This window comes from Camellia sinensis, chromosome 1 (assembly GCF_055761805.1).
Source record: "Camellia sinensis isolate YWXY chromosome 1, ASM5576180v1, whole genome shotgun sequence".
NCBI lineage: Eukaryota > Viridiplantae > Streptophyta > Magnoliopsida > Ericales > Theaceae > Camellia > Camellia sinensis.
The window spans coordinates 49,234,749-49,258,216 of record NC_138961.1 but is presented as its reverse complement, the minus strand read 5'-3'; the positions used below and the strand labels follow the sequence as shown (position 1 = coordinate 49,258,216).

At 34.0% G+C, this 23,468-nt stretch overlaps 2 protein-coding genes across 3 annotated transcripts; both read right to left on the bottom strand.

The window, feature by feature from the left end:
• Window positions 1–6,402: 6,402 nt before the first annotated feature.
• Window positions 6,403–12,394, bottom strand: LOC145789310 (putative DNA (cytosine-5)-methyltransferase CMT1). Of its 2 annotated transcripts, XM_082877081.1 has the most exons (16): window positions 12,269–12,394; window positions 11,635–11,678; window positions 11,426–11,528; window positions 10,281–10,388; window positions 10,068–10,187; window positions 9,816–9,921; window positions 9,432–9,637; window positions 9,262–9,327; window positions 8,915–9,166; window positions 8,256–8,314; window positions 8,082–8,148; window positions 7,567–7,896; window positions 7,425–7,491; window positions 7,137–7,224; window positions 6,607–6,728; window positions 6,403–6,516 (listed from the first exon to the last, which is right to left on the bottom strand). In XM_082877081.1, the coding sequence occupies exons 3-12, from the start codon at window positions 11,501–11,503 to the stop codon at window positions 7,765–7,767; spliced, it is 1,194 nt and encodes a 397-aa protein (XP_082733207.1). In that variant the 5' UTR covers window positions 11,504–11,528; window positions 11,635–11,678; window positions 12,269–12,394; the 3' UTR covers window positions 6,403–6,516; window positions 6,607–6,728; window positions 7,137–7,224; window positions 7,425–7,491; window positions 7,567–7,764. The 2 variants fall into 2 exon arrangements, with proteins under 2 accessions (XP_082733207.1, XP_082733202.1); XM_082877076.1 differs by lacking the exons at window positions 6,403–6,516; window positions 6,607–6,728; window positions 7,137–7,224; window positions 7,425–7,491; window positions 7,567–7,896 and having other exon boundaries at window positions 7,905–8,148.
• A 2,871-nt stretch (window positions 12,395–15,265) lies between these two features.
• On the bottom strand, window positions 15,266–22,026 carry LOC145794678 (casein kinase II subunit alpha-like). The gene is made up of 10 exons (XM_082877072.1): window positions 21,526–22,026; window positions 21,309–21,438; window positions 20,167–20,361; window positions 18,687–18,844; window positions 17,191–17,281; window positions 16,658–16,723; window positions 16,479–16,561; window positions 16,317–16,380; window positions 16,174–16,242; window positions 15,266–15,289 (listed from the first exon to the last, which is right to left on the bottom strand). The coding sequence occupies exons 1-10, from the start codon at window positions 21,969–21,971 to the stop codon at window positions 15,281–15,283; spliced, it is 1,311 nt and encodes a 436-aa protein (XP_082733198.1). The 5' UTR covers window positions 21,972–22,026; the 3' UTR covers window positions 15,266–15,280.
• Window positions 22,027–23,468: the final 1,442 nt, after the last annotated feature.

Below are 23,468 nucleotides of genomic sequence, written 5' to 3'. Positions count from 1 at the left end.
GCTCCTGTCTGTCCGATCGACCTGCGAGCACAACGGCGGTGAGCTAACCGGCGGCGTGTGGCCGGAAAATCCCTCCGACGATCAAGTTAGAACACACACACACACAGGGGATAGATAGAGAGAAGGGAGAGTCTTGTGTTTAGTGTTTATCTCACCAAAAATGTCCTATCTCAAGCATGGGGGCGCAGACTTGCTTATATACCTTCTGCGTCCCAAATCTACTCCCAGTGATCTCTCGACACGTGGTTCTGCTATCCCATCTATTAGCATAAACCTTGCTGAGCACCACCTAACCCAACTGCCTGCCCATTCTCCTAGGAGCTCGGCAGCCGGGCAGTACCATCTCGGCCATCGTCTGCCATGCTGCGCTTCCTGCCCAAGTACTCCAACAGCTAAGCTTAGATGAGGACCGGACTTGGCGGCATCTCGGCAAAGCCGAGCTCGGGACAACTCACGCTTGTCTGCGGTCGACCTACCTGCCGAGCAAACAGGTACCTTGGTCCAACCTTGCCTTTCCTGGCGCTGGACTTTTCACCTGACCGGCTTCGTAACCACGGATCCTTGCAGCTCGGTCAATCCACGCGCTGCCTTAACCGAGCAGCTTCCTTCAAGGCCGGGCCACACAACTTGGCCCAACACTTGTTCGGCCCAAATCTGTCCGGCACAAATCTGTCTGGCCCAATTCCATATCATTAATCTCCCTCTCAGTTGCATATCATAAAAATGCATTTACATATGTTGAAACAATCTATATATATGTATTTTCATATCGAGATAATAAATCTCTTTTCTTTACAAATTCATATATTTTGAAGGACCTAAAAAAATTCACTTTTTTCTTTTCCTTTCCCATCTCAAATTTTTACTCAAATTCTTGATCTAAATACCGCCCTAGTTGAGCGTTACATTTCATGCAAACCGCACCCATTTATGAGCATCAATTATAAGCAGCTTACTGAGCCTTTTCTAATAATGTGCTAGTTTTTCGTAAGCATTTTAACAACCCTATACAGTGGACCTTGCTACATAAAAATGATTATTATTCCTATGAAATCATAACCGAAGGGAGACAAGGAAGCATTTTGCAGCATAAAATATTTTGGGCTTCTTGCATGTGGCCCCTTGATTACCCCTTTTTTTTTTTTCCTGTGTACAAGTTGGATTGGAATATCATTGATAGGGGGCATTCATGGAGTCAATGTATGATTATGTATCACAAAACTTTGGTCATCGCTTCAAACTGTTTTACTGCATTTTTGTAAGTTGTGCAGATGATGCAAACAAATCGTGCCTGTGTCGGAATTATGCATTGTGATTAAGCTACATAGTCATCAGAAGAGATAATAAGTTTGTTGGTGATTCATAAAGCAAATTAGTTAGATTTTACTATTCCATGTATCCTCATTCAATACCAACGATCCTCTAGAGTTTTTTTTTCCTAAAGTTTCCTAAAGTGGTGTGTTGTATGGGTGAGATTTAATGCTAAAAAATTGATGTGACTTGTTATTAAATCTCAACCATACAACACACCACTCTAGAAAACTTTAGGAAAAAAAAAACTCTAGAGAATCCTTGCTCCTCATTCAAACCCTAGTCATAACAGTCTTCCTTTTGAACCAAGAAGTAAAAGAGCTATAGTTTATGTTACACTTTATTTTAACCAAATGTTAACAAGTGTTTTTAGAACAATGTTCAATATTAGGATTGGTGTAAAACAGTGCATTAGAAATGGATAAGGATAAAAGAAATATGAGTTAGTAAAAAAAATATTTTTAAATGCTGCATGAATATCATTTTCCTATAAAAGATTGGCTGCTTTGTTGCCGGATGAGTAGTATTTCCTTAAAAAATATTCTTCTTAGACCATGAATTTAGGATATAAAATTTTAAACTAGAACTATATTTTTGACCAATATGTCTATGATTTGAAGTTTCAAAAAGCTTAGGACTATAATTTTTGCACCTTACCAAGTAAAAGATTCATCACTGTGCAAATATTATATGGTCTCTCAAAAGTTGGAATATGTCCTATCAAAAGTTGCAACCTTTTTTTATCTCTAAAAAAACAGAAACAAAAAAATAATAAAAAAGTTGGAACCTTTTCGGAAATACTATATAATAGCAGGAAAAAGCAATGCATGTTTGGTCTTTTCACACTGTGTCAACTGCTTTGTTCATGCAAGGGCAAAACAAACCTCATTCCAAATTCGTCCTAGTATAGTCTTTTCTGGGTCGGTCCAATTGAGTGGAAAAGGGCTAAAATTATCCTGTAAAGCTGTATGTACATTGAGAAATCATGTATTGAAATTACTGCAGTAAAAATAAAATATTTTTATTTATTGATTTAAATATTGTGTAATTTACATTGATAATTTTGGTGCGCAAATTTTTCTGTATACTTTTTGTTTTGAAAAATGATCATGCTTGTATCCATTTCAAGATAAAACAAATAAATAAATAACAATAACTGTAACATGAAATTACAATACTACCCCCATCATAGATATCTACTATATATTCAAAGACCATGCTTGTTTATCGATTTGGAAAAAAAAAAAAAAGAAATTGGATTGGTAATTGTAGATCCCATAAAAATTATTTTAATTAAAAAAAATGTTATGGAACTAAGCCACAAAAAGAGTAAGCAATTTTCTATATGTTCATCTTGATTGGGGGCAGTGTATTCTATAATGAGTTTGTAGCTCAATTCTATTTATACAAGAAAAATAATTATAAAATCACACACAAGTCTTTTACTTGAATAATGGCAGAGAGAATTGTATATATTATTATATTATATATATATATATATATATAATTTTTGTTTGTTTTGAGGAAATAAAATATGGATTTGGGGTGGCTGCTATACGGGGAGCATCGTAGTCATTGTTGTGCAGTGAAATGGGCCCATTTCGAGGCCCATTTCGATAATCCGAACCGTTTACATTTTAGAATACATCAAATAGAACACGCTGTAAAAAATCAGGTTAATCAGATATCATTTACCCATTCATCCACTCACATTCATATCTACAAAAATAAATAATAATTGTGATTTAAAATATTTAAATACATATAAATGTGAGTGGATACATGGATAAATGATATCCAATTAATTGTTGTGCGGGGGCATAGCAGCCACGTTGTTGTGCAGTGAAATGGGGCTCATTTCAATAATCTGAACCGTTCACATTTTAGAATACATCAAGTAAAACAAGCCTGTAAAAAATTAAGTTAATCGGATATTATTTACCAATTCATCCACTCACATTAATAGAGGCACACACCTAGGAATGAATGAATAGTTAGACAAAAAAGTAGTGAAAGGAAAAGCAAGAGGGGGGACTCGTCTGTTTGATAATAGAGTAATGTCAGGAATTATGAGAAAAATATCATAATGATGATCAAGAAAGATTCTTCATATTTGAATTATACATACAATAAAACATCACACACTAATTAAAGAATAAAAAATCTTCATGATAATTTTTTTCATGATCTGTAAGATTATTCTTAAGGATAAGAACAGATTCAGATGCATCTTGCTTTCTTCCCACATCACTCACTAACAACATCTATCAACACCTTCTTCATCACTTCGATCTTCATCTTCATCAAGATTCTTCTATTGTTTTTGGTTTTATTTACATCCATGGGATGTGATATTTCATTAATAAGATCAACATGGCATTTCATTCATATAAAGGGAATAATGAAAAGGAGCTGCTACAATTCAATCTATATCATCAAAAATAATTATCAATATATGAGGTGCAAGTCATTTTTTGTATAGAAAAACACAAGATAAAACTTACACCACATTGTAGCGAAAAAAACTTACACCACACAAGATTTTCACAGTTTTGTAAACATGTGTTCCACCTCCCACTAATACACAAATTTTCCCAAGGAAAATGCTAATTTTGATAGATGGGTAGAAAGTATATTGACATGCTTAACAAAATATTTCAAAAAAAAAAAAAACTTGATAGATCAGTAGAAAGGATAAGTAAATGTTATATTTTTTCACTATTCTATATAAATTCATTGTCTCTAACACATCCAAACACAATATAAATATATAATAACACAGTATATCCAAAATTCATGGACTTTTATAGACGTGACTCACATCTTATCAATTTTAAATTTATGTCATATACCTCACAACTTTGAATTTACGCTATACACCACACGTTCAAGGTAATTTTTGAAATAAAAATTCATGGCAAATAGCATTTTTCATAAATATACTAATAAATAGTATGTACAAGTGTGTGAATATATATATATATATATATGTGTGTGTGTGTGTGTGTGTGTGTGTATGAATAAGCAAGGTAAGATGGTCCTCTGTAATCTGTCCCAATCTTCAAAATCGGATTGGATGCCAAATGTCTGATTTGGAAGGAGAAAGTTAGATTCTTACGTCCAAACCTTGTCCCCCTCACCCCACCAATTATTTATCCCGTTTGCTTCTTACTTTATTTTTTCATTTATTTTTAGAGGGTTAGTATAAAATCATGTGTTGCAGAGAGGCCCAGAAACCCTCCCCCTCCCCCAGCTCAGCTTTTAGCAAAAGGGACCACCTGACCACCAGCAGCAGCAGCAGCAGCCACCAGCTAGCAGCCTGTGGACCTGTCAATTTCACAAAACATTGTAAATTTTACTTTTTTGGGGACACAATTCCTTAATCTTTGTGGATTTGTAGGAGAGTTTGATTTGAGGAGCTCAAACCCCCCAACTAGTGACTATATATATATGGGGGGGGGGGGGGGGAGAAGCAAATTCAAAATTATACCCATTATTACAAATGCAACTAATATTAAAATAAAATATATCATAAAATGCAATATAAAGACTCACATGGCTGTGCCTGTTAGTCCATTTTGTGCGAAACTCATTTATCTCGTTTTATAATTTGATTGTGTTTAGAGTAATGATATATAAGTTATGTTTGGTGTGGATTTTTTTGATTATTTTAGTAAAAAAATACACAAAATAAATTAAAAAATTAATAAAATAAAATATCACATTCAAATTATAATCATTTCATTTTTTTTCTTACAAAAATAAAAAAACTCATCTCAAACAAAACTTTTTATTCCAAACTAAAATCACTAAAAAGTCAATCCACATTACAAATGCAAACATAAACAAAGTTTGCATACTGAATGAATGAGGTGACTCTAGTATGGAAATCAATTTTCATCTGTTAAACGATAATGTTGGATGGTAAATAAACCATGTTATAAAAGTGTGGTGCAAACTACTAATATATACATATATATATATATATATATATATTGGTGAAAATTCTAGATGAAGAACAAGGACCCTTCAGCTAATAAAGCTGTGCACACTTTCCCCTCCACTATATCTGGCTGCATTGCCTGCCTTTTCGCTTTCCAAAGTTGGGGTCCAATCCAACCATGGATCTTTGTCTGTTCAGGGTCAACCCTCCCATATCTCTCTCTCTCTCTCTCTCTCTCTATACACACTTTATTTAGAACATATTCCCTATAAAGTATATAATAAATTACAAATATACCCTCTAAAATTTATTTAAATTACAAATTACTCCCTATAATTTTGAAAATTACATTATATCCTTAAAGTTTTTAATTTCATAACAAATAAGTCATTTTATTAATAAATCATCAAACTAATTAACAATTTTTAGTAATGTTAAAATTTTATTTCAATTAATAATTCAAATAATTTTATTATTGTATTGGTGAACAGTTAGAAATTTTAGTTTTTTAATTAATTTTGTTAAATAAAAAATTTTAACAGAGATATTTATAATTTTTTAAACTACAAAGAACAATTCATATTTTAAACAAATTTTAAGAATATATTTATAATTTATCCAAAATTATAATGCAACTCAACAAGACGAGTATTTATATATAATATATATAAAACTTCTCTCAGGTCCATGGACAAGCCAAGGTCCACCATAGTATTTTGGGTTGGGCCATAATCATCAATCAGCATAATGGGTCGTGTGAGAAAATATGGACCGAGAAAGGGCCCACAGCAGAACGTCGCAATCAGCCCAATATCACTTCCAGTGCCCGGTCCACCAGCACTCAGCAAACAGAAATGGGTCTAGGCCCAAAAGAAAAAGCTAAAAATAAGTCTGGTTTCATATATTTTTTATTGTTCTATAATCCCTCATTTGCTCAAGGAAAAGACACCGATTCATAATAACCATTATCCTTTGAGCACCACGTAGCCTTGCTCCAAAAAAAAAAAAAAAAAACAAGCACTATAAATCATTAGTTTTGATAGAAAATTGACGCTAGGAAGCTGGACTCTATTGAAAAGAAATTAACTTAAGGTTACATATCTTTCAATGTCCTTAACCAGATACTTTTAAAGATAATACAAGAAGAAAATGGAAATTTGAATTACACCTGAGCTGACTTTCACCCTTTCTATTGACGGGTCCCATTCTACCTTGTTATTTGGGCCCACCAAAACACCAGGCAGATCCCTAAAGTTTGCTCCCTGTGAAAACATATGAAAAAGAATAACCAAGAATTATACAAAACTATAGCCAACTTTATGGTGGTTATGAGGCAGAACAAGTAACTGAACCTTCTTTTTTGGAATAAGACAAACTCTTTCGTAATCATCATCATTCAATTGCAAAGGAATGTGATCATACAGCATCTTCTTTCCTGATGCATTCTTTGAAACAACTATAGACTGAAACATATCTGCATAGTACAACTAAGTATATATCAGAAACTGTGTAATAAATATCAATCCCCATAGTTTTTAGCATTGCTCATAAAAATGTGCAGAAAATGGTATAGAAGTGTGTTATGCAAATTTCACAAGAAAACAATAAGTAACAGATTTTATTTTTTATTTTATTTTTTGCTGGTGAGTAACGGATAATTAGGAATATTGAATTTTTCTTATTGAATAACATAGAAGAAAATAAAAGTAGACAAATTTGTAATTTAGCAAGACATCAAAACTAGAGAAGGAAATAAAAAAACAAAACAAAACAAAACAAAAATTTGTTGATCAGCATGTAGTGTTCTGTATTTGATTCTTTCGTGTTCATAAATAAATCAATGTTGAGTAAAGCATATCTACAAGAAAATTTTTGAACTTACCCGGCCTTTTCAATCTAATGTACTTCTGGAAATTGGTACAAGGAGCCTGAGAATAGAGCATTTCATCTCGACTTTCGTAATTAGTGACCTAAAATAAGATGACACTACATATCAATGACAACTGCATATAGAATCAGATTTTGCATCAGAAAGGACAATACTCTTTTCCAATTTGCATGATTGCCCATTTTCATAACAGACAACAATTTCCTGCACTTAGAAGCAGAAATATCACATAAAGATCTAAAACAGTCCCATCAAACACTAAATAGAAACACCATTACGTACCTTGAGTTCAACTGGAACAACCACTTTGCCGACAAACTCGTGTAGGTAAAGGATATTGAGGTAGCTTCTGAAACATGAAAAGTTCAAATTACCCACACATATCTCATGAATATTGGCATTTTCCTAATTAAAACTCACTTGCCTCCATTGGATGTGCACCCCAAAGGAAGACTCGCATCCGACATTGAGGAACTCCAAATGAGCCTGCAGCAAGTATTCCCAATCAAGCTTGGTAGTCTATAGAAACTAGCCGACCAATGGCATAACAACCCAAAACTCCTCCACCTAGTTTCAATATATCAACAACATTCTCCATCAAAACATACTTTGGCTTCAAAAACTAAAAAATATCCATGAACACCACAAGCTGATGGTTCTTTGGATCCTTCAAAGGGTCAACAAGATTTCTATAGCGATTGAAACCACTCATCCCTTGACATGGAGGGCCTCCACATATAAAGTCAACATCACCCTAAATAAACAATGAACAAATTATTACAAACCAATAAAAAAGATTTTTAATGAGAAAAGGAAATAAATTAAAAGAAATGAGAGCACAAAAGGGAAGGGAAAAACAATCAGAGCACCCATATCAGAAAGATGAAAAGCACTAGCTGCCCAAAATGTATATAAAGGATTCAAATAATTAAAACTTACTGGAAGAGGCAAAATCTTTGATTTAAACCCTCTTGTCACAAAATCCTTTAAGCTGTCCGTGCATTTACTGATGAAAAATAAGAGCATTAAATGAAGATGCATATTTCGTGGAAAATGGAAAGAATGGCCAAATAAAATAGTTGGAAGACAAAAATGGTAAGACTAGATAGATACCTTAAACCATCAAATGGCTCCCAAGTGTCCTCACTAGGTCCATAGCCCCTCCAACGCACCTATATATTGTAGATTTGAAGGAGATACTTTGTCAATCAGTGAATGTCATTCATTCAAAGAAGAGTTTCCACATACATGGCTAAAACCACCCATGTAAGCTTTAACCCACACTCTTTCTATGAGAAACTACCCAAGGGAAATTTTGCATATCCACATACACAAAATTAGCGAAGTATGTGATCTAAAATCATAGCCCTTCAAGCATCCCAAAATTAATCCAGAGTAGTTAATAGACAACTAAAATAATGGAGGGGAGAGAATTAGAGTTTGACATGCAAAACTGCTCTCGTGTTTGACATGCAAAAGGTAACCAAACACAATATATATGCTAACATATTAAGTATATATTTCCCTTTGCATGTACAAAATAAGGTTTTTCTTTATGAATTTCATAGAAGCAATGAGACGTGCGCATTCAAACCATCGCAAAATATGAATTTATATATTATTCCATGCGTCAAAAAGTTTGTTTCCCCAAGGCGACCTATTTGTTCTTCAAAATACCGAAACATTAAATATATGAGGCAACAAAAATATGAAGCAGGCAATCGCATTGGATGACATTCATGGGATGTTTTTCTTGGTTAAAGCCAAACTACCTTAAAATACAGCCCACGTCTGTTGACTTTGTTGGGATCACCGTAACAAACAGCTAGTAATTTTCCCACTTTGAACTCTCCAGGAGAAACTGTTGAGCCATGAGCATTATAATCATCTTCATCACTGTCCAAGCTGTTGTGTTCAGAATTGGAATCCTCTGATAGATGAGAACCAAACAATTGAAATTTTTTACAAAGCTTTTCCCACTCCTTTAACAATGATAGGAAATCTTCTGCTGCTTCATTGCTCACCTAAAATCATTTTGGACTTGTCCTATGATTCATATATATATATATATATATCATTTACCAACAGAAAAGTAAAGGCAAAGGAACTAATATACTACCTCAGCTTCAGGATGGTTCAACTTTAGACTTTTGCATGCATTAGAATTAATGTCCACAGCCCACCTCTAATAAACAAATAAAAATAAAATATATATCAGTGTTTGGTTGAAAGTGTGCACAGAAGAAAAAGTTTTACAAAAATGACAGTTACAATCACTTTCTGACTTACAGTGACCAGTTTCAAACCAGATATGGATGCCCCAAGGCAGAGACCAGTTGACATGGCTCCACATCCGGAGTATAAATCAAGTAAAGTCATTGTAGAATCTTCAAAATTGGAAACTTGGGAAGACTTTGCAGCTTTTAAGTTCCCTAGTGCACTATTTGAACTAACATCACTTATTGCAGATGCATCACTTTCTGTCTTTAAATTTTCTAGAGTTACAGATGCAAACATCTATTAGAAAATCTTGTTTAAACGAAAGTTCAACTATTGTGATAATACAATACTGTTGCTTAACCTGGAAAGCTCATTCTCAAACTAAATGGGTTATTTCTTGGTTTTTATGCAGGAAAAAAATAATGATCGTAATCCCTGGGGAAACACACTAACCTGTGGCTGTCTCTAGAGTTGTAAACGAAAAGTGTGGCAATGAATATGCCATATCACAATACAGATCTGAAGATGATAGTATTTTCTCTTTTTCAGCCAAACCCACCTGTTGCATGGAGTATATAGTTTAAGAAACTTGGAATGGAAAGCAATAAATTGGAAGAGAGTTAAAAACCACACGCAAACAAGGACAGAAAAAATATATATATATATATATATATAACAGTAGCCAAAAGTACATGATGCTCATACTTCTGCTGCAAGTCGAACAATTTTTACTTTTGACACAATGGAAGTCAATGGATTGTCATCTTTTATGTCGAAGTAAAACACTCGTTTTTTGTCAATGAGATCAGATTTGTGTTTAATTATCTGGAAACAACCAAATTCATGAAGATTAGTGAACGAAATATTTACCAAAGTAAAACACTTAAAACAGGTGGTTGAAGTAATAAATTATCTCACCGTGTCTTCAGCCCTAAAGAACCACTGAGCAGTAAAATATAGTTCTCTGTCAACGGTTTCAAACAGCTCCACAATCTTCGCTATGAAGTCGGGTTTTCCCTCTTCAGCCTAATAAAAGTACAAGAATAGGAGAAGTGGCATTTATTTCTAGAATAGCAACTTATAGCTTCCGGTTTTTCATTTATAAGGAATCCATAGCCAACTATAAAATTCATTATTTCATTATCAACGCAACCAACACATTCAGGTAACCAGTTTGTTAGTTAACAGGCTGCAAGTTAAGAAAGATGCTAAAGAACTAAGCATCTCAAAAAAAATCATTTTTGGAATGCTAAGCCCCTGTTCTTTGTTCAGATTTCAATTTCAAATTAACCAAACTAATGAACTAAGCATCTCAAAAAAACTCATTTTTGGAATGGCTTGAGTTACCCATTTCCTAGCTCTCACTCTCCACATCATCAATATATATTGCACAGTTTAGATAGGAGCAACATAATGGAAACCGCATTCCAATTAAGGACCTTTGTCAAAAAATCATAGTCCGAGTAGTGTCACAAATAGTTAACAACTTCATAATTTTCCTTCCACACGATGAACAATCACTAGATTCACTACCCATTTAGCCATCAGCCACGACATAAGAAATATAGTGCATGGAAATATTGTTGTTGTTAACTAGTGTGCATAACAAATTTTCAAAATTTTAGCAAACAACTAAAAAGCTCTTCCTAAAAAATGTGTGTTTTCAAAAAGTTTTCCTTAAAATCATTTTATCAAATAAGTTTTCTTTTTTATGTTTTTGAGAACAGAACATAGAAAGCAAAAACCATACCAAAAGCACCCAAGCAAAAGCTGTTTTTTTTTTTTTTTTTGGAAAACAAAGACAGTGAACAAACAGGCAGTGTTATTTCTTCAAATAAAAAATTGTTCAGTCAAGTTTACTAAATATTGAAGTAAAGGAAGTGTGCAAAATTGATAATAAGGACGGTAATGGTTTTATAAAGCATTAAGCTTCACATAAACATGAAAAAATATAAATGCAAACTTAAAAATAGATACCCAGGTATCAAAAGAGTGATTTCACATAGCCCTGACAAATTATTAGCATTCTATAGATGTATGAGGGAGAGAGAGAGAGAGAGCACTTTGATAAAAGCGTCATCATAGAGATTGAAAACGCAGCCATCAACAACAGCTCGAGTGTAGTGGCACCTCGCTTGCATAACCTCCTTTTCATCGGATTCGACACTACAAATCAAATGAAAATGGCAACAATTATAGTCACAACAACAACAACACTAGTCAAATACGCACGTTATGTTAAAATCTTCTCACACAAAAATGCAACACTCACTCGTTCGATTCGCTAGATGAAGCGCCAAGCTTGACCTTTCTCTTCTATATCATAAACCAAAAAAGAAAGCACCTAAGAAGCATGGACACGGACACGTGACACGACACGGATACGACACGGACACGCCGACACGCTAATTTTCAAAAATGCAGGACACGACACGCGGGGGACACGCATGAAATATATAATTTTATATATTTATTATATGTTATATATATGAATATATCATTCAAAGATAATAAAAATATTAAATATGACAATAATTCTTATGAATTTATATGATTTTTGTTTTATTATTGTATCTTAAGTTGTTTTGTTCAAACTTATAATTGGTTTCACATGTGTCTAATTGATAGACACGTGTGTTTAAGAAATACACATGTATTCTCCAAGTGTCCAAAGAGTGTCCGGGTCTTTAAAAAATAAGACACGTTTTAAAGAGTGTCGGACACGTGTCGGGAAAGTGTCCAAAGAGTGTCGGTGTCCGACACGGATACGACACGGATACGTTACCTTCTTAGAAGTGTCCGTGCTTCTTAGGAAAGCACCAAATACAAATCAAAATCGAAATATATTGGATTTAAAAATAATAAAAAAAAAACAAAAGGTTCGTAGATTTCGTGTTGAGAGAGACCTTGGATTGGTAACGCTCCGGCCACCGCTCCCTGGCTTCCTCAGCTGGAAATGGTTTTCCGGCGAACCTGACGTCATCATCGTCCGGCGACTTCTTCGACGACTTTGACGGTGACGCAGGGCCGGCTCTAAGGGCACAAGACGAGCTTCGGAAATGAGGCGTTTCTTAGATTGAAAAAAAAAAAAAAAAAAAAAAAATTAATGGATAATATTATAAGTTATAACAATTTTTTTATTTGTTGCAGTTAAATCTTCATTTTCATTCTCATTCAAATATTCAATAGGCTCTTCAACACCCAAATCTTCATTATCATTCTCATTACATTGATTAAGTTCTTCAATTACTAACACTATGTCTGGGAACTTAGGAGAGAAAAGAAAAGAAATGATTACTTAAGTAATAAGAGAAAAGAAAAGAAAAAAAATGATTGTGATTTCTCTCATTTTTGTTTGGAGAAGGAAGAAATAAAAGAAAAGAAATGATTACGATTTCTCTCATTCTTGTTTGGTTAAATTTCATTAAGAGAAAAGAAAAGAAATTATTTTATGTTATATTACCAAAGTAACCTTTTTATATTTTCAATCATTTTATTTCTTTTATTTTTATAGAGACAAAATTGGTATTACGAAAATAGTGGTTTCTTTTCTCCCAATCTCTCCACTTTTGGGAAGATTGAAAATGAAGCTTATATGAGAAATGAGTTTCTCTCCATTTCTCTCAATTTATTTCCATTTCTCTCCACTTAAGTTACCCAAACAAATAAAAAAAATACATATCTCTCCATTTTTTTTCTTTTCTCTCCAAATCACTCAATCCAAACATAGCGTAAATCTTCATCAACCAAACATGAAGGGTGTGTTTGGTTTGTGTTTGCAGAGTAGTTTTTGAGATAAAAAGTACAAAAACTTGTTTGGTTTGTCTTTTTTCAAAAATAGTTTTGAAAAATTATTTTGGGGAGAGAGTTTTAAAAAAGTGATTGATTTGATGTGTATGAGAGAAAGAATGATTTTGGAAAGTAGGTAATCAAACAAAATTTTGAGATTTTTTTTGAAAAAATTAGTTTGGTTTGATTACTCTTGAAAATTTGTTTATAGAGAATTTTTTTCAAAAATATTTCTAAAAAACAAACCAAACAAGGCCGAACTTTCTATTTGTTTCTTGCTACCAAAAAATTTATCAAGCGCTCCCGATTGAGATTGAATAAATTTTTTTAATTTTTGCTTCTTTTTCCTTTTTCTACATCTAGAAATATATTTCCTATAAGGCATAACTACTCTATATAATCACAAGTCCACACAAATTCACAATCACTAATCTCTGCAAATAATATAGTTTCAAAATTAGAGCATAACAAAAATTATAGACTTCCACTAAAGCACATAAATTAGGTAATTTTCTAATTTAAAGAACAAATTATATAGGGCAGGAAATTAGGAGGAAAATTAAGAGAAAATTAGGGCAAGAAATTAGGGAAAAAATTAGAGTAAAAACTTCCTCCATTTAAATGTGATATATATATATAGAGAGAGAGAGAGACTCACGGTTTTGATACCCAAAATTGTTAATGCTCAGCGTCCCTCAAATATGGAGGAGAGTAAAGGACTGAAGGTTTCATCAATCCAACACGAGAGAGAGATCAGTCCAATACGAGAGAGAGAGAGAGAGATGTTTTTCTTTCCATGTTTCTTTTCTTTCAGTGACCCACGTTCTTAGCTTCAGTGTGGGTATTATAAATTATAATGTATTTCTTATTTTTGGGCCCATGTCAGTTGCGCCTCTAATCTATCATGATATATTTTCTTTTTTTTAGGCCCCATATACAATTAGGTTTATAGTATTTGAATTTTTTTTTTTTAATATCTAAAACACAAAATCATATTTTGAAATCCTATTTTCAGTCCAAATCTGGAGCCCAAGGCGCAAGCCTCTTTGGCCTGCCCTCAGGGCCGGGCCTGCGGTGACGGAGAAGGGCCCATTACCACTCTGTTATATGTATTCTAGTGATTCTAATATATTATGAAATATCGAAATGCTTACTTTAAAAATAATACTAATCAGTGTGTTTATTTTCAATTTCCTAAATTCATTTTTCTGAAAATTAAGTCTTTTATTTTGCGTTATTTTTATTTTTATTTTTAGTGAATATTTTAAAATTTCAAGTAATTTTTTACTTTTTTAGATACACCTTACTTAAATGTAGTTAAATTGTAAAATATTTTTTAAAATTAATAAATACACAAAAATACGAAAAAATATACTGAATTTTTATTTTGTTTTGTATTTTTTTTATATTTAGTGTATTTTTTTTAAAAAAAATTCACAAATATTATACTTTTTAAATATATTTATATTAGATGTGTTTAAAAATTTTAAAAATTATTTAAAATATTACAAAAGAATCATAGAAAACATTAAAATGCAAAAAATAAAAAAGTAAAATTTTCTGAAAATTAGAACCAAACAAGCTGAATAAATTTGCTTACAAGTCTCTCATGGTATACAATAAAAATAATACATATATATATATATATCATTATAAATTTTATTAATTTCAAAATACATTTCATCAAATTCAAATATATTTCCAACTTTACATCACTTTTACCGTACTTTTTACACAAATTGCAATATTAAATAAAACCCCACGTATGTTAGCATTTAGCAAAATTATGAATTTTTTCAATTACGTCTATTTAAAACTCATTTAAACTCATCAATAATCTTGGCATTAATCAAGAAAACCTCACATTCACCACAATCCCAAACCCTTGAGGCTTGGAAAGTGAGCCAGCGACGCTATAGGCAACAAGGTCAGGTAGGTTGAGGATTACCCAGAAAAAAAGCGCCCGAGCTTCTTAGCTCAGCACCAACAATGGCTAGCACAGTGGGAGCATATCATGAAACAAAATATATGGAAGCCAATTAAGGCCATTTTCAACAAACCTTCGATATTTTTTCATGGGCTGACTTTATTCCTGACCTCGTGTCCAAACCTGAGTGGCTCATATTCCATCAAATTATCTAGAAGGAAAAAAAAAAAAAAATCAACCTAATTATTCCATTCAAAACATGCCATATTTAAATTTACAACACAAAAAATTCAAATCATAGAAGCATCTCCATATTTTAATGAAGGCTGTATCTGACCGAACAGTTGTTTGTAAGTAATGCTTGTGCCTGTTTTTGCATCCAGCAGATCAAGAACTATATATATTAATTTTATGTACAGAGTGATATTGCAACATTTCTGAGAAACCTATCTCCATTATGTTTTCTAAAAATCATTTCCAAACAAACAAACAAAAGAATGTGACAAAAGAAATGCTCACATCAAAAAATGCCAGGGCCAAAGAAAAATCAGAGGGATGATGCAATCTTCTCAAATCAACTCTAAGAACATGATTCTCACTTGTTGGAGCACACTAAGATTGGACACAATAATTGACCGATACAAAAGTCGGAACTCGAAGTAAGATCAAAACAAAACTGAAAGTTCATGACAAAAAGCACAAACACATTCTAAACAAATCCGCGCTTAACTAGCACAGTGCAGAAAGTCAAATTACACAAGACGATCTGACCAAGACAAGATGACGACACCATTCTTTGAAGGGCTCAATCACTAGGCATGAGTTCTGCTGCTTTCAGCATTTCTAATCGGGTAAAAGTAAGGATGGGCCCGCATGAACAAAGGACTGTTACATAACATAATTGGCTAAAATGCAGTCCAGCTCATATGATTCACACTATTTAATCAATAAGCACCAGTAGCATTGAGAAGAGTGTCAATTTTGCAATATGATTTCATTTTTTTTTAAATTTCATACTGAATTATATAAAGTGTCCATTAGTGGTGCACAAAGTCAGATGTGTCATGGTGCAAGCACGCAGCAAGGGTTTCTTACCATTGCTTCTTTTGCAGTTGGCCTTTCTTGATGGTCATATCGCAACAACTTGTCAAGGAAGTCCATTGCCTACAAAAGAGTATGTACATGTATTACAACACATTAGCCAAAAGGGCTTGGATTTTGGTTACACGAGATTCTACCTCTGGAAGAGCCAAATGTTGATTATCAGTGTTAATGAATTTGATCCATGGTTTCCTGCTATGCCTATAACAACAAATGAAAAAAAAGAACTCCTGTTAGTTGAAACCTAGTTTGTGATAGCAAAAGAATACATGAACTCGAGTATGAGACCAAGCACCAACCTCCCCACAAGGGCCGCAAGATGTGGGTCTAACTCTAATAGGTACTTGTTGAGATAAGCATTTAATTCATCTGTCCCAAGTACCTATGGATGCAAAAGATGAAAATGGGTATAAGTTATTTTTGTTTCCTCGTTCAGATTCTTGAAAGACGCAAAATAAAACAAATAAGATTCATGTACCTTAGCAATTTTGACCAGTTGATCATGATTATCATGCCCATAGAAGAATGGCTCCTTATGGAATATCTGTACAGCACAGGCCTTCACAGTAAGCAACACATTGAAGAAACACCTTCACATACAATGGTGAGGTATGAACTATTGAACCTCCTCGCCATCTGCCACCCCATGGATGATATACAAGCAGATCAAATTCCACTCATCCATAGCACGAGTGAATGACCAGGAAGATCTACCTCATAAATTTAAGATACTAATTTCTTAACACAAAAATCTCTCCAGGTCGGGTTTACACAAAGGAAATCCATTATCTAATGGTTAGATCATGTCTGATCAGAGTATTTTTGGGCTGAGGCTGACAAGGAGGAGGCCCATCAAATGATATGTCCAGACCACTTGCACACACACCACAACTAAAAGTGGATGGGTGGAAAGTCTGGAAAGATACTATACAAACTGCGAAAAAACCACCTCTGAATGAATGAAGATCTGTCTACCAATCAAAGTAAATAGTGGGAGTGTGAGAAGCTCACCATTCCAGCAAACATACAACCAAGGCTCCACAAGTCTAAAGAGTAATCATAGTCTTGCAAATCAACAAGAAGCTCAGGACCTTTAAAGTATCTGCAACATATAAGGCAAAGAGAAGCAAACTACGTCAGCTCAATAAATTATGCATGCTTTTGACATGCGGCAAACAAATCCAAAAAGAAACACATCGCATGAAGACATATATAAGTTATAACAGATGGCTCAAATTTTGTTCAACTCTTCCACCGGACATAAACCCTCAGTTCCAGACAGAGGACCTTCACCATTAACAAAATGCTCAACTTACAAAACCAAAGCCCAACCATCTGGGAAAAAGCTATACCAATCCTACTTGCCATTCCACTTTACCATGGATCAAATTGCTTATTGTATAATCAGCCATCATATATCCTTTTACAAGCCCTTCCCACTACTACTACTACAAATATATATATATATATATATATCAACCAGAACCACATCACTACAAAAGATATGTCAACCAAACCATATCATAGCATACCACTTACTGATGAAAGCATTCATTCTTGTTGCTGGTAACAAAACCATGTCAGTAAAATCTCACACTTATTCTTAACGCGATGCCACCTGAAACTCCCATGAATACCTATTCCTTCTTGTGCCATATATACATACCCACAACTCTATTTCAGTTATGTTCATTTTCAAATATTCAAAAGTCATTCTTAATAAGCTCAATTTATGCAAGAAACCAACTTTACTTTAAAAGATCTAACCACACCCAACATATTCATAGACATGCCCAACATATTGCAAATATTACCCATATCATTTGCCACATTCCACAACTATGCCAAATAGTACTTAGATGAATGCTACATTTTCCATTGAGTAAGTCTTCCCCAAATTATTAAGGATGTCATGCGATGCTCAATCACAAACAGGAACAATTGTATCCGTAAGATATTCACAAAGTAGACCCATGAAATGTTCCTCAAGTTTATAAACCAGTGCAACAATTTTTCTGAACTACTTTGTCTAAGTCCAACTAGTCAAACAACCTGAATATAACAAATATGGCAAGTTTCTTTTTTCTTTTTCTTTTTTAGTTGGTAACAAATGTGTCATTCTTCCCACATTTCAAATCTCATAAACAGTAATTAAAAATAGAAATCACTCCCCAATCAGCGTAAATGGACTGACATTATTCAATTTATCAAAAAAACAAAAATCCATGATTCTACAATTATTTAAAAGGAAGTCCGCTAACACATAATACGTTATGGGGTAAAAGCATGTCAAATATTCACTTCACCCTCCCAAGTCATAAGAGTCTGATGATAAGGAAAGCTACAACCATGTAAGCCTCAAGAACCCAAATATTCAATAGGCAACCAATAGAAAAACAAAATAAATCACGTCTGGGAATAATTTCATAAAAAGGAAAAAAAGAAAAATATAGCAGGCAAACTGACTAATCACACAGTTACACTAAGGCATGGACAGAAAAACAAACCTCGAAGCAACACGAACATTGTACTCTGTCCCAGGGTGATAGAACTCTGCAAGACCCCAATCTATAAGACGAAGCTTACGCTGCTCGTGATCAATCATCACATTATGGGCCTTCACATCTCGATGCATAATTCCTTGAGAGTGGCAGTAGTCTAATGCCTACACATAAAGATACGCAAACTTGAAGACTACACCTCAAAATACACATATAAAAACAGTAATTGAGATACATATTTACAAATAAAAATTAGGACCGATACAACCATCAAAGTTTAATGACAATTTCATGATGTAAATCTTGAAGCCACCACATGGTAAAATAGGCAAGGACTTGCCCCCAAAGCCAATATTCTACAATAACTCAACTTGACAATACCGTGTCGTGTCTATTCCATGTCATGTTGGGTCTCCATGCTTCTATGCCTTAGAAAATCAAAAGTATACATTGGCCTTGTTTGGTAGGGCTTATTTCCAGCTTATTTCAGTTTTTAGCTTAATTTAAGCTATTTTGATGTGTTTGGTTCAGCTTAATAATACAGCTTATAACTTTTTGTAAGTCAAAAATCAACTTATTCGTTGAGTGAAAGAGGAGATGCTTAATTTATAAGTCAAATATCAGCTTATGTTCACAGTTATAAGCTATAAGCTGTTAAGCTATAAGTTATAATCACTTTCCCACAACTCTACCAAACGGGGCCATTGTACAAACATTAAGTTCTCTTGAGAACTGCATGCCTCCACAGGAAATTCACACAACCAATGGCCACTCATGGTTCTATTACTCAAACCACAAAACTTTGTTTGGACCAACTCACTTCAAAGTAAAGCACCACTACCCCATGAGCCAAATGATCTTTTTAAGTTTCCCTTCCGCAACTCCTAACCAAATAAAATCTCTTTGTATATATTCCATTTCAGGAAGCGACTTCTACGAAGACTCCCAAAATGGAAATGTTATTAACTAGAATAATAGTCATACAGTAGACTGAGAAAGACGATTTAAACTCCTCAAGTTTTTTATTCTTAATCATTTTTCTAATGCTCAGATATGTGTGGATTAAATTGGACAACAAAAAGACGAAAAAGCTCTTCTTCAATATCCTATAAGATATTGTGAATTTTTCCACATTTACATTTGAAATGGGAGAATTTAGAATATCACTGAAACATCCCCCCCCCCCCCAAAAAAAAAATAAAATAAAATAATAAATAAATAAATAAATAAATAAATAAAATAATAAGAAGAAGAAGACGAAAGAAAGAAAGAAAAGAAAAGAAAAAGGGAGGAAAATCATTGAAAAAAAAAAGAGGACCTTAACATGCTGATCCATGAATTCCTTACAAGAGTCTTTAGTCTCTTGATTCCCAAAAGACATATGAAGAAAGGTGAAACAATAAGCAGCAAATAAGGAAGTGCAGTTGCAGCATAAATAATAACCAACATCTCATCACCAAAGAAACAAAGAGCACGAGAAGCTTGCCTTTAGAAGTTCATAGATGTAATACCAAATATCAAAGTCAGAAAGTGTGGGATAGAGCATTTTAAAATCTGTATTATTCACATATTCAAATACTAGACTTGGGGTCTTTGATTGCTGATCTCTGACAATATCAAGTAATTTGATAATGTTTGGCCCCCCACAAAGGTTCTGCAGAATTTTAATCTCCCTCTTGATCTGCATTTACCAGAAAACTTGAAAATAAGTCTTCACAAAATATAAGATAAAGCAAAATACAACCAAATGAATACATAAATAAAACTTCATAAGAACAACTAAAACAACAAAGGGAAGAACCTAAATAACAATATCTATAAATTATAGAGGAAAATAAACAAAATATGTTGAATTTTTAAGAATATGGGTCCTATGGCACTTGTAATCTCCCACTCAGTCAACGCCTCTCTGTCCCTGCCTCACGCCTTCTCTCTCTCTAACTCTCTCCCTCCCTGTGTGCTAGCATGCTCGCTGCAGTTAGCAGCATTGTTGACACCACTAGCAAGCCTGCTATCAAATCCACTATGCAGCATTAATTGAGCTTGTTGGATATATGCTTTAGCACCAGAGACTAATGGGAGCATTAACACTCCCACTACAGATGCTCCAAGGAGATATCCACAAATAAATCAGTCAGTCATCAGGTCACAAACTTCCTTGCCCCTCTGGCACTGGACAACGATGAAGCCTGGAGTTCACTTGTAAGAGGCTAACGGTGTGTTTGGTTGGGGGATTTGAAGAGAGATTTGGAAATGAAAGGAGAAAAAATGTGTGAAACTAGATGAAATATAGATATATTTTATTTACATTTCACCTATCTTTTCCATTACACTTTCCAAATCCCTCCTTCCCCAACCAAACACAGTAAACAAAATGCTAAAACAACAATTAAAACAAAAAAATGAAATAAACCAATGGGCGTGATAAAACCCTCTAAAATCATTAATTAAAAAAAAAATAGATTTTTCATGGTTAGCTTCTTCCACTGTTCCACATATGCCCAATTGAGTTTTCAATAATGACTTGACACTTCACATGTGCTGTAAATGAATATGAAGATTAAGCAAAGGTCTTAAAAATTATGGAACTTGATACACGTATTATGGAAATAAAATGGGGGAACCAACCTTCTTCTTCTTGACGGGTTTAAGAATCTTAATAATACATTTATCGTTATTGGTGCAGTGAATGCCCTGGAAAACCTCACTGTATTTCCCTCTCCCAACTTTCCTCACAACCTCATAGTCATCTTGCTCCCTACATCACCCCAATCATCAATACACACCAAACAACCCATTAAATAAACAACAAAAACCAAATAATGTGAGTGAAATGGGTTATTACCCCCATTGGACGGTGAGGGACTCGTAATCCCAGTACTCCTTGGGTCGGATCACATTGACGTCGGCGTAAACCCTAGCCTTGGAGGGGGCGCCTGAGCGGCGGATGGATTTCCCAATCTTCTGCGCTAGGGTTCCCGACATCGAGATCGACGGCCGGAGGCGGCGGTGAGAGGGCGGCGGTGGCGGTGGCGGTGGCGGTGGCGGCGGCGGTTGTTTGTGTTTGTGTTCGTGTTCGTGTTCGTGTTTTTGTTTTGGTTTTTGCTTTTGTTGGTGGGGTGGTTGTGAGAGGGATAGCGGGGGCACCGAAGCGAGGCGGCGGAGAAAAGTGGATGGAGAAGTGAAGGATGGATGAGAGAGATTGGAATGGAGAGAAGATGAGGAGAGGAAAGAGGAATAGAAGAGGCTTTTGGGGTTGAAGACGATTATTTGCAGAGGCCTTACGGCCATCAAATGGGCTCCCGTATAAGAAATAGCCAGGCAGGGCTCAAACCCTCCCCCTTCCTTGTATACCTTCTTGTTTGTTTGTTTGTTGTTTTTTTTTTTTTTTTTGTTTTTATCTCATCTTCACGCTCCCAGTTTGGTTCCTTAGCTTTTTTTGACAAAACTATCTGTCTATTTCCACTCGTTCGAATTGTTTAAATTTTATAAGTTAGACGATGGCTTAGATGATTGACGCTTTTTTCCCAAGTTTGGCATGTATTGAAAAAGACAAAAAGTCAAAAAGTCACTATCATATTTAAGTCACATTATCTTATTTAAGTCACATCACCTCTCTAACACATCACTTCAAACCCAACCCAAACCCAACCCATATTTCATAAAAAGTCAAAAAGTGCACTTATTTATATCATCCCAAACAACCCCTAAGTCAATTTATTATTTTAATTTTTAAATTAGGTTTAGTTTGGATGAAAATTTTATAATTACGATAAAATGTTATTACAAATTACGTTTTTACTGTTTGAAGTCGAAAATTTGATGAATAGTGAAAGCGCTATTAGAAACCACGCTTTTAATTAAGAAAGCGTGGTTACAAACCACGCTTTTAACATAAATTTTTTTATGAAAAAAACGTGGTTTCAAACCACGCTTTCACTGTGCATGTCGTTTAATTTGTTTTCTGAACACGCTTTCACTATGCATATTCATTTTCTTAAGAAAACGTGATTCACAATCACGCTTTCACTATTGATTAATGAAAGCGTGGATTGAAACTACGCTTTTACAATTTATATAAAACCCCAAGCGCCCTCATTTGCAATCACGTTTTTACACTTACGTTTTTTTCTCCTCCCTCTTAGACTCTCGCTCTCGCTTTCCCCTCTGCTTGCTCGAGCTCTCCCTCTGCTCTCAGATTCTCACTCTCGCTCTCGCTCTCCCTCTGGTCTCAGACTCTCTCATTGCTCTCATTCTCTGTCTCTGCTCTCTTTCTCTGTGGTATGGCATCTATCTCTCTCTATCTCATTTGAATCTGATGTATTTATTGTGTTACGCAGAAATTGTGAATGTGTGATTTTGAATTGGTAAATACGGTTTGGAATTAGGGTTATGTAGAAATTAGGGTTTGAATTGGTAATTAGGCTTTTGAATTGGTAATTATTGTGTTACGCAGAAATTCCAAATTAGGGTTTTCAATTTGTTGAAATTAGGGTTTTGAAGTAGGGTTTTCAATTTGTTGAAATTAGGGTTTTCAATTTGTTGAAATTATTCTTGTGGTTAAATTATGCTTGTGGTTAACTTAGGGTTTTCAATTTGTTGAAATTATTCTATATTTTTTGAAATTAGGGTTTAGAATTTTGAATTGTGAATAAACCAACCTATATTTGTTGAATTGGAAATTTTATTTTTTGCTTGTAAATAAAAGGAATTTTTTTTAATTAAGAATAAAATTATGCGAATTGAAATTCATATAATTGAGAATTGTTAATGTCATATTATAAAATT

Excerpts from the sequence above, each read along its gene's own strand:
- LOC145789310 (XM_082877076.1), bottom strand. The coding sequence starts at position 11,503 with ATGCAAGCGAGGTGCCACTACACTCGAGCTGTTGTTGATGGCTGCGTT. Across the intron at positions 10,389-11,425 it reads ATGATGACGCTTTTATCAAA|GCTGAAGAGGGAAAACCCGA; the intron begins GTGCTCTCTCTC and ends TACTTTTATTAG. Across the intron at positions 8,315-8,914 it reads GACGTGGGCTGTATTTTAAG|GTGCGTTGGAGGGGCTATGG; the intron begins GTAGTTTGGCTT and ends TACAATATATAG.
- LOC145794678 (XM_082877072.1), bottom strand. The coding sequence starts at position 21,971 with ATGGCCGTAAGGCCTCTGCAAATAATCGTCTTCAACCCCAAAAGCCTC. Across the intron at positions 21,439-21,525 it reads TCCCTCACCGTCCAATGGGG|GGAGCAAGATGACTATGAGG; the intron begins GTAATAACCCAT and ends GGGGTGATGTAG. Across the intron at positions 16,562-16,657 it reads AACTGGTCAAAATTGCTAAG|GTACTTGGGACAGATGAATT; the intron begins GTACATGAATCT and ends TTGCATCCATAG.